The 10,474-nt window shown below is 35.9% G+C and overlaps 1 protein-coding gene across 1 annotated transcript; it reads left to right on the top strand.

Moving 5' to 3' along the window:
- Positions 1-8,409: 8,409 nt before the first annotated feature.
- LOC124917194 (mitogen-activated protein kinase kinase kinase 20-like) lies at positions 8,410-9,471 on the top strand (the record flags this gene model as incomplete). Its single annotated transcript, XM_047457678.1, has 3 exons — positions 8,410-8,707; positions 8,803-8,882; positions 9,410-9,471. Coding segments are annotated over exons 1-3 (440 nt in total), but the record flags the coding sequence as incomplete, so codon positions are not given.
- Between the last annotated feature and the right edge of the window lie 1,003 nt (positions 9,472-10,474).

Below are 10,474 nucleotides of genomic sequence, written 5' to 3'. Positions count from 1 at the left end.
GGGTAGTTTTTCAGAACAGATAAGTTTAAACACAGATAATTATTCCATTTTTGTACGGAGGCCAAATAATCCGAAGTAGACTATTTCCAAACCGATCGGTTTTCAGTCATTTGTTCCGATGCGGTTATTTGTTGTATGCACTAAGTAACCGATCGGTTTACTCCAACTGATAGACTGAGCAGTTCTTCAATAGGTACCTTGGTGAATTTGGAATCCGACAATTTAGGAGGAACTACCGGTTTTGTCTATCCGAACCGATTTTCCTTTTAAACATTTTTGGAAATAAGCTGATTGATATCGGTTAAGCCAAGTATGAGTCTAAGTGAGAAAACTTAGCTTCCTGTAGAGGCTTTGTGAAGATATCGGCTACTTGTTGTTCTGTTGATACGTATTCCAGTCGGATGTGCTTCAACATGACATGTTCCCGGATGAAGTGATGCCTTATGTCGATGTGCTTGGTTCTCGAATGTAGAACTAGATTGTAGGTGATTGCTATGGCACTTGTGTTATCACAGAATATTGGAGACTCTTCAGCCGTGATACCGAAATCCTCCAGTTGTTGTTGGATCCACAGAAGTTGTGATCAACAACTTCGGCTGCCAAGTATTCAGCTTCTGCGGTGTACGTGGCAACCGATGTCTGTTTCTTGTTGTGCCATGAAACAAGCCCATCACCTAGGAATTGGCATGTTTCGCTGGTGCTTTTTCTGTCAACCTTACAAACTGCATAATCTGCATCTGAATAACTTGTGAGGTTAAAAGATGAGTCTTTTGGATACCACAAACCGACTTCAGGGGTTCCCTTTAGGTATTTCAAGATTTGCTTTGCGACTGTGTAGTGAGACTGTTTTGGATTAGCCTGGAATCGTCCACACACACCGACCGCAAATAGTATATCCGGTCTACTTGCTGTCAGGTATAGGAGAGAGCCGATGATTCCTCGGTAAGTTGTCAGGTCTACTGCCTGACCGTCATTATCCTTGTCCAGTTTGACCGATGAACTCATTGGGGTAGCAGCTGAGGAGCATGTATCCATCCCAAATTTCTTTAGAAGTTCCTTTGTATATTTGGGTTGACTGATGAAGGTTCCTCCTTCGAGTTGCTTAACCTGAAGACCTAGAAAGAAGCTTAATTCTCCCATCATACTCATTTCAAATTTGTTAGTCATCAAGGTTGAGAATTTATCACATAGCTTAGGATCGGTTGAACGGAATATGATATAATCTACATATATTTGAACAAGTAAGATATGTTTCTTTTTCTCAAATTTAAATAGTGTTTTGTCCACCGAACCGATAGTGAAATTATGTTTTAACAAAAATGCGGTTAGTGTATCATACCAGTCTCTAAGAGCTTGCTTTAAACCGTACAATGCTTTGTTTAAGCGGTATACATGATTAGGCAGGTCAGCATTTTTGAAACCGGGTGGTTGTTCAACATATACTTCTTCACATAGTTCACCATTCAAAAATGCACTTTTGACATCCATTTGAAAAACCTTAAAATTTTTGAAAGCAGCAAAAGCCAGAAAAATCCTAATGGCTTCAATCCTAGCTACAGGGGAAAATGATTCTTCAAAATCGATGCCTTCTTCCTGTTTGTATCCTTGTGCCACTAATCTGGCTTTGTTCCTCGTGACCAAACCGTCTTCATTGAGTTTGTTTCTAAATACTCATCTTGTTCCTATGATCGGTTGATCTTCCGGTCTAGGGACTAGGTACCAGACCTTATTACTCTCAAACTGGTTTAACTCTTCTTGCATTCCCAAGATCCAATCCGGATCTGACAATGCTTCATCCACTCTTTTCGGCTCAATCTGGGATATAAAAGCGGAATTAAAGTATTCCTCCAGGATTTGTCTCCTAGTTCGAACGGGTTCTGAAGGATCACCTATAATTAGCTCAGGAGGATGATTTGTGTTCCTTTTGAGGTTCGGTTCGGTATTGTCTACCAAATCACCGTTTACTTGATCAAGGCTAGACATATCGATAGGCTGAATAGGAGTGTCAGACAGACTGATTTCCTTGGTTTGAACCGAGGTGTCAGCTTCCTGCCGTGGGACAGCTTGATCCGGATGGGTTTCATCATTACCCATTTGGTCATGGACAAACCGTCTGAAAACCAGAATCTCATCTTCACTATCAGAATGAATATTGTTGTTTTCCAATCTGTTGTGTAGATCAAAGGATGATGCAGTGTTGCTTTCAACCGATTCATCGAAAACGACATGAAGTGATTCCTCCACGGTTAAAGTTCTAGTGTTATACACTCTATAAGCTTTACTGACTGATGAGTAACCTAACATGATCCCAATATCGGATTTTGCATCAAAGGCAAATAGGTAGGTTTTGCCATTTATGTGAATGTAGCATTTACAGCCGAAAATCTTAAGATACTTAAGGTTAGGAACCCTATCAAAGTATACTTCATATGGTGTTTTGTTGTGAAATTTGTTAATTAGAGACCGGTTTTGTGTATGACATGCAGTATTGATAGCCTCAGCCCAGAATTTCTGGGCAATACCCGAATTGGCTATCATGGACCGTGCGGCTTCCTTGAGAGTTCGATTTCTTCTCTCAGCCAGACCGTTCTGTTGTGGAGTCTTAGCACTAGACAACTCGTGTCTAATACCGGATTCATCAAGAAATGCATTTAGAGTACTATTTGTAAATTCGGTTCCTCTATCACTCCTAATGTTATTAATACGTGTTGATTTTTCATTTTGCAGACGTTTAAGCAGTGTGATTAAATTTGATGCGGTTTCACATTTGGATGCCAAGAATATTACCCATGTATACCTAGAATAATCATCAACAACTACCATAGTATAAAGCATACCTCCTAGGCTGACGACCCTAATTGGTCCAAATATGTCCATGTGAAGGAGATCTAAGCATCGATTAGATTGAATGTGTCTTTTACTCTTAAAGGTTGACTTAGTTTGTTTACCTATTTGACATGCTGAACAGAACTTATCCTTATTGAATACTATATCAGGAATTCCTTCAACTAGCTTTTTACCGCGGATGTAATTCAAGGTTTTCAGGTTTAAGTGGTTTAACCTTTTATGCCATAGCCAGGTTTGATCGGTTTTAGCCACCATGCAAACAGGGTATTCTACTTTATTTTTCCAATCTACCTTGTATATATTTCCTAACCTATTTACGGTTAGTAGTATGATACCTTGAGAATTTTTAACTAGGCATGCATGTTTGAGGAATTCTACAGTGTATCCAGCATCACACATTTGACTAATACTTAACAGGTTAAAGTGCAGGTTTTCAACTAGAAGTACATTATCAATTGTTAAGTTACCATAGACAATCTTACCCTTGTCCACAGTTCTACCTTTTGAGTTTCACCGAAAGTGATCAATGCACTGGTTTCTATTCTGATGTCGGTTAAAAGATTGTTGTTCCCGGTCATATGTCTGGAGCAACCGCTATCCAGGTACCACTCGGAGTTTCCTAGCCGTTTCTTCATATCCTGCAAAATATACATATTTACAACTATTTGGTACCCACATTTACTTGGGTCCACAAGCGATTAGTCCCTTAGGTATCCAGACTTTGATAAGTCGAACAACCTTCCCGGTTATGGTTCTAACTAGTTTTCCTACACTAGGTTTGGAGTCTTTCTGCTTTCCTAAGAGTGCCTTATTTGGAGGTGGTCTTTGGTTTAACCTATGTGGTTCGGTTTTCTTACCTTTGGGCCAGTTGGCTTTTCTTCTCTCAGGGTGAAGCCATTTTTCGGAGTCAGTTGGACTTACATAGGTTAATTCGTCTTTCGGATATGAGGCACTTAGTTCCTCTTCGTCAGTTAAGGAGATCTTGACAAAACTTACAAAGGGAATGTTATCCTTTGTGAGCCTCATGTCGGAATGATTTCGGTTGCTGGATCTGTTGTTCTTGTATCCAAGACCGAACATACACTTAGGATGTCTATTATAGCTACACATTCTGTTCACCATTTCACTGGATCTTTTCCATACGGCCATTCGATACTGGATTTGAGCATCTTCCTCCTCGGTCAGCTCTTGAACTGACTCCTCGAACTGTTTGATTTCAGAGGATAGTTCCGGTGCTATCTCGGTTTCCAGGATTCTATCAGGTGGAATGATCTTTGGTTCGGTCAAGGTAGGTGCTATGGGGTCGGTTCTAAAGTTGAGTTGGTTAGGTATTAATGTTAATAGGTTCTTATACTCTGCTACCATATCATTTAGTGCATTAAATAACTCATCTTTAGTAAATTCATCACAGGGAGAGTCAAATACATGTTCCTCATTTGCCATGAGGCATGTGAGATCATCATCACTGTCACTGTGAGCCCATAAGCTTCCTCCATCATCGGCTATCAGTGCTTTCTGAATTTCACTTCCTTCACCGGTTTGTTGATAGTTATTTTGGTGATTCTGATCGTCCGGTTTTCGGTCATCTCTCCTTGGTTTTCTGCATTCCCACTTGAAGTGTCCCAAACAATTGCAGTTATAACATCTAACGTTAGATTTATCACCGTAGTTATAGTTGTTATTTGTAGGTTGGCTTCTCTTCATGAATCTGCCAAATTTCTGTGCAAGCATCGCCATGGCATCCTCGGTGAACTGTTCAGCGGTTCTGATCGGTGTAGGAGCAACCGGTTCTGTGGATGTGACCAATGCTCTAGTTGAAGTTGAGGCCGAGACTTCTTCTTCAGTCATAGATCTCATTTCAAACTCATATGCCTTAAGATCTTCGAATACATCGTGTAACTTCATCTTGCTTAGGCAGTTTGATTCCCTCATCACCATTGTCTTTATATCCCGTGCACTTGGAAGAGATCTTAGCACTTTCATGATGACTTCCTTGTTGTCATACTTCTTGCCAAGAGTTTCCAGCTCGTCTATCACACCTGTAAACCGGTCACTGTATTCTCTCATTGTTTCTCCTGGTCTCATCTTGATGTTTTCAAACTTCTTAGTAGCCACCATTATCTTGTTTTCCTTGGTCTTTTCATTTCCCTCATGAATCTGAATCACCGCTTTCCATATTTCCTTTGCGGTTTTGTAATCTCGGACCTTGCAAAACGTATTCCTGTCCAAACCGTTGGAGATGCGCTTTCTGACATGGTTGTCCAGATTGTTTCTTCTCCTGTCTTCAGCTGTCCAATCCTTTCTGTCTTTATCAATCCTTATCGGTCCTTGAGACAGAATGAACTGCATCTCGTCCTCCATAGTGATTAAATGCAGGTGCATGCGTTCCTTCCAGTTGGCAAAATCGTGACCTTCTAGCATTGGGGGCCTATCGAAAGACATGCTTGCTTGAGTATTGAAACTAACTACTCTGATACCAATTGTTAGGATCTAGGTCGCGGCTGGGGGACCGGGGTCTGGCCGGTTAACGCTTCTCACTCAAAGGTTGGTGGTTAATTCGGTTAGAGATTAACACCGGGGTTTCAATACTACACAAACTGTCACAAACCCTTGAACCGAGTTCAAGTGCGGAAGTGGTTTGTTTTAGGTTGAAGCAGCACACACACGAGATAGGCAGAACCGGATTTGAATAAGATAGGTTTGGAGATTGCTGGGTCGGTTTTGCAGCTTAGTAATTCGGTTTAGGTGATGAATAGGTTGGAGCGGTATTAGTAGGTTAGTGCAGATCGGTTAGAATGTAAAGACGGCGGAAAGTAAATAACAAGACAGGTTTCTATGGATGTTCGGAGATGAAACTCCTACATCACCCCTTCCTCTCGAAACCGCGAGAAGGATATTCACTAAGGAATACACAAACACAATCCGATCGAGACTTATTTTCTGCTCGATAACACCCGTACAATTTTAACCGAAATTGTAATTACTCTTCAAATAAACGCTTAAGCTCTTTAGAGAGATAGAGCACTATTTTTTGACTTAGGCTGTAGAAAACTCTTTTAACTTGTAACCGCATTTATTCCTCTTCAGCTCCTTCTTTTATAGGTGAAATGTGCCAACGGTCACATTTTATTTCCTTCAATCTGATTGGTTGAGCAGAGGTTCAGTGATTCACACCTGGCGGTCTAGTCTTTAGACCTGGCGGTCTAGTCTTCAGACCTGGCGGTCTAGTCTTCAGACCTGGCGGTCTAGTCTTCCAGTATGTAGGTCAAACCGGCTAGGTTTGTCTTTTAATCAATATGGCAACTATCGGTTGGACAGTTGCATGTACTTGGAAGTTTGCGTTTCTAATTTATCCTGAAGTAGAAAGATCCTGCCGGACGATCTTCTGCAGCCTGCGGACTGTCCTCAGACTTGTATGAATATAGCAATACTAAAGTCTGTCCCTTTGATATCATCCTCAACAGATACCCGAAATATCTATTTGTACTGGTCGGTTGTTTATGTTAACCGGATGACTTCCGGTTTTTCCATAGCTTCTGATTGACCGAATGTCTTATGATTTTGGCCTGATTTGACCGATCTTTTCTTCTTGTTCGGTCAGGTTTTTTTGTTCGGTTGGATTGCTTGACCGATTGAGTGATTTGACCGGTTTTATCTCTTGACCGGTTCCTGCCCAGATAATTTGTTTTTGTTAAGTTCTATTTAACCGGTCTAATTTTATCTAACAATTTGTGTTCTTTGGCCCCTTAATCTTTCTAACAAGGACAATAAAGCTATATTCCTAAATTTTCTCAATTGTAAAATCATGTTCGATAGAGGATTTTTGATAAATTATTTACGAAGAGGAGAGAAAAAATAGAGTAAAGATTGAATTCAATTATGTCACTTGATCCTCTCATATATAAGTTAAGGGAAAAAATTATAAATCCTATATGAAATACTACAGGTACATTTTTTTGATTAGTGGGAGATTTTTAATCGTATTGAGTTTTGTATAAACAAATATCCCTAATGTAATAACACTATATGATTTTCTCTTAAATATTTTTTTCTGTGATTGTTAACAAAGTAATTTTATATCGATAAATGTCTTTTTGTTTTAAAATAATCTCTATAGATTCAATACTAATATCGAATTCAAAAATATTGTCCTTCAACAAGTAGGTAAATTTCTATATAATAGAGAAATAATGTAATATTGAACTAAAGAAGAAGGTACATATTAAAATATTGAGTCATGAATATCTAACTTAACTTGTTTGTAAAAAAAAAAATTAAATAACTAAACTAAAACAAATACAAAAACATTAAATAATATTGATCTTGTTAATGTTTTTATAAAATAAAGACAAAATCATTAATAAGTTCACTATCCTCACTTTTTCACCCCTAATTTTTATAGTTTATAAGTAATTATTTTTTAATTAACTAAATTTTTAAAAATAATTGATTTCAGATTATTTTTAATAAGTTAAGGTGATAATACTTACAATAATAATAAAATACAAAAAATTGTTTTTTTTGCTTTATATTAACAAAAACATATTTATATATTTTGTTAAATTTTAATTGTTTTTTTTAATTAGATTTGATTTAATTAAATACAATTTTAAAGATATAAGAGTTAGTCTTTCTCTTTTATTAAAAATTCTTTTCTTAAACAATTTGTTTAATTTCTAATTAGAGATTTCTTAGATTAGTTGGGAGTTAGTTAGTTATCTTCCCTTTATTTTATTTGATTTTGGAGAAAAATAAAAGAACTAACAAATCGTTTTCTTCCATAAGACTAGGTAAAAATTGTAAGTCATTGGCCTACAGAATTTAGTGTTTCCCTAGCTCTCTATAAAAACATAACATAAGTCATTGGGAAAAGGATCCCAATCATCCGAAATTTATGCATGTTCTAAATTTATGCCTATTATTTTTCTTTATTTAAACATAATTAAATATTATTTCATCCTTTTAAATTTATAAATTATACTATTAAAATACCCTCAAATATTTACTATCATTATATTTTTTTATTTTTTTTAATAACATAAATTTATGGTTTTTTTATTAATCTTTTATTATAAAATATTGCTTCCTACTAATTAACTTTTATTGTTTCAAATCTATTTTATTTAATAAATCACAATTTCTTTGTCTTCTTCTTTATTTAAACTTAATAAATCTTTTATTATAAAATATTTCTTCCTAATAATTAGCTTTTATTGTTTCAAATCTATTTTATTTTATATAAAACTATCACAATCAATTCAATTCAAGAAAAATTCATCGCACATTCCCCTTCCCAAAATTTATAAAACACTCAACTCAATCCGTTATCTTTGGATTTTTCGGTACTTTGCGTCAATTGGTATGTGATTATTTTTTTTCTATGTATTTGTTTGTGTATTTGAATATTTCGTTGTTTCTCTCTTAATCGTAATTATTTTTTACTTTGAAGGAATAATAATGTCTTTGTAGGAGAGACTCGAGAAATTGGGGGAAGGCAACTATGGAGTTGTCTATCTAGCTCGTCTATTGGAAGGACATTGTCTCTATCCGTCTATTCCATTAATGGAAGTTAAATCTGCAGAGAATAAAGATTCATCTCTCCTACACGAAAGGGATATTCTCTCAAAATTTAAAGGATGCCCTCATATAATTAGTTTATTGGGCTATGATTTCACCGTTGAAGGCACCAAAGTTTTTACTAATATCTTCTTGGAGTACGCCTCGGGCGGCACTTTGCACCACCGCATTCAATCATCAAAGACCGCCGAATGCAATGGAATCCCCGAAATTGAAGCAAAGGAATATACACTTTCCATTTTAAAGGGTCTGCGCTATATTCATGAGAGTGGATACGTCCACTGTGATATAAAACCCGAAAACATATTAATGGTCGACGAGAAGGCCAAAATAAAATAAGAGACTTTGGTTTTACTAAGCAGCCCCTCTATCTTCCAGGGATGATTATAGGGACACCACACTATATGCCTCCAGAATCATTAAATGATGGAGAATATGATACTTCTACCGATATTTGGGCATTGGGATGCTCATTGTTTGAGATGATCACATCAATTCCGCAATGGAAATGCCAAAATATAAACCAAAAACTTATTAAACTAATAAAGCGGAGTAAAATGTCGAAAGATGCTTTCGATTTTTGGAAGATGTGCACAATTAAAGATCCTAAGAATAGGTGGAGCGTCAATATGCTTCTACAACATCCGTTCATCGTCGGTAGGAGTCACGAGTCACGATCCTCCTCCCGCCCAAAATAGCACATAGGCGTTCATTTACTTCCTTCCGTACATTGATCCCTAAACGGTATTTGATTAATAAATTTGTTTTAAAATTTATTTTTGTTATATTCTTATTTCATTACTTATTTTTGTTTTATTTTAGGATTTATGAATTAAGTTTGTGCGGAATCTTGGAAGAATGTGTATAATACAACAAATAGAGACTTTTGGTTTATATAATTAATAAGAAGGTATTAATGTAGACATAGACTTACAAATTTATTTATAATGATTTTTTACTTAATGTTCATTCACATATGGTGCAGGCATGTACTCATCCGTATATAGAGTTTTGGATTGCAACTAGTCTTAAGAAACATGTCAAGAGGTGAGTGAAATATTATTTTCTTTACTTTTCAAATTATAATATTTACAATTGATGTTCCTTTGTAATAAAATACGTATATTTTTGATATGGTATGAAAGGTGCAGTTTTTTATACACCAAAATTTACTCAATCTTCGTACGTCTCTCGTCGACAATCGAATTATCCAATTGCCGTGAAATTTGTATTGCTCGTAGATCCAATCAATCATTTCGACTATAAGAACAATTTATCGTATGCGAATGTAAGTTATGATACATCGTTTTTTAAAATTAATTATTCTAACATATAATATAATTATATCGTGTAGTTTAAGGATTTCATTTTCTTTTAAACGAACAACGGACTTTATGTTGTTAGATTATGTGGAGTATAAGACATACAATATGGATGGATCACTAATGAATTATTTCTTTTTTGTTTGATACTGCAGTTGAAAAATATTCCATCTTGATTCCAAAAAATACAAGTTTCATTAAATTGTTGTTGCATATGATTCATCCTTAACAATAAAAGTGAGTTTTTCTTAACTAATGAATAAATGTTTGTCTTGGTTCTTTGTGTTGGTTGATAGATTATAATTATATTTCTTGACCTCCTTCTTCCCTAGCTTTAGTTATAACTAGATAGTTTAATAGTATTAATATTGTTTATGAAGTAATTTTGATCATTCTTATATATTCTATCTTTTTAGGGATAGAGAGTTATACATGTTGTTTTTGGCACAATTAGAATCCCACATCGGAAGATGATGGGAGTGAAAGAAGTTTCTTAGTATATAAAAGAAACTATATTCACAATTAGCAGAAATCCCACATCGGAAGATGATGGGAGTTGGGGAAGTTTCTTAGTGTATAAAAGAAACTCTCCCCTCTTTGGTTTATTGCACCCAAATTTGTATCTCTTCTTCCTTATTAATTGATAGCCTTAGTGCTCGGAGACGTAGGCAACATTTTGGCCGAACTCCGTTATCAAATTCTGTTATTGTTCTTTCAATTTGTTTTTT

This window comes from Impatiens glandulifera, unplaced genomic scaffold (assembly GCF_907164915.1).
Source record: "Impatiens glandulifera unplaced genomic scaffold, dImpGla2.1, whole genome shotgun sequence".
Taxonomy (NCBI): domain Eukaryota; kingdom Viridiplantae; phylum Streptophyta; class Magnoliopsida; order Ericales; family Balsaminaceae; genus Impatiens; species Impatiens glandulifera.
The sequence above is the reverse complement of the archived record's forward strand: the minus strand, read 5'-3'. Positions and strand labels throughout refer to the sequence as shown.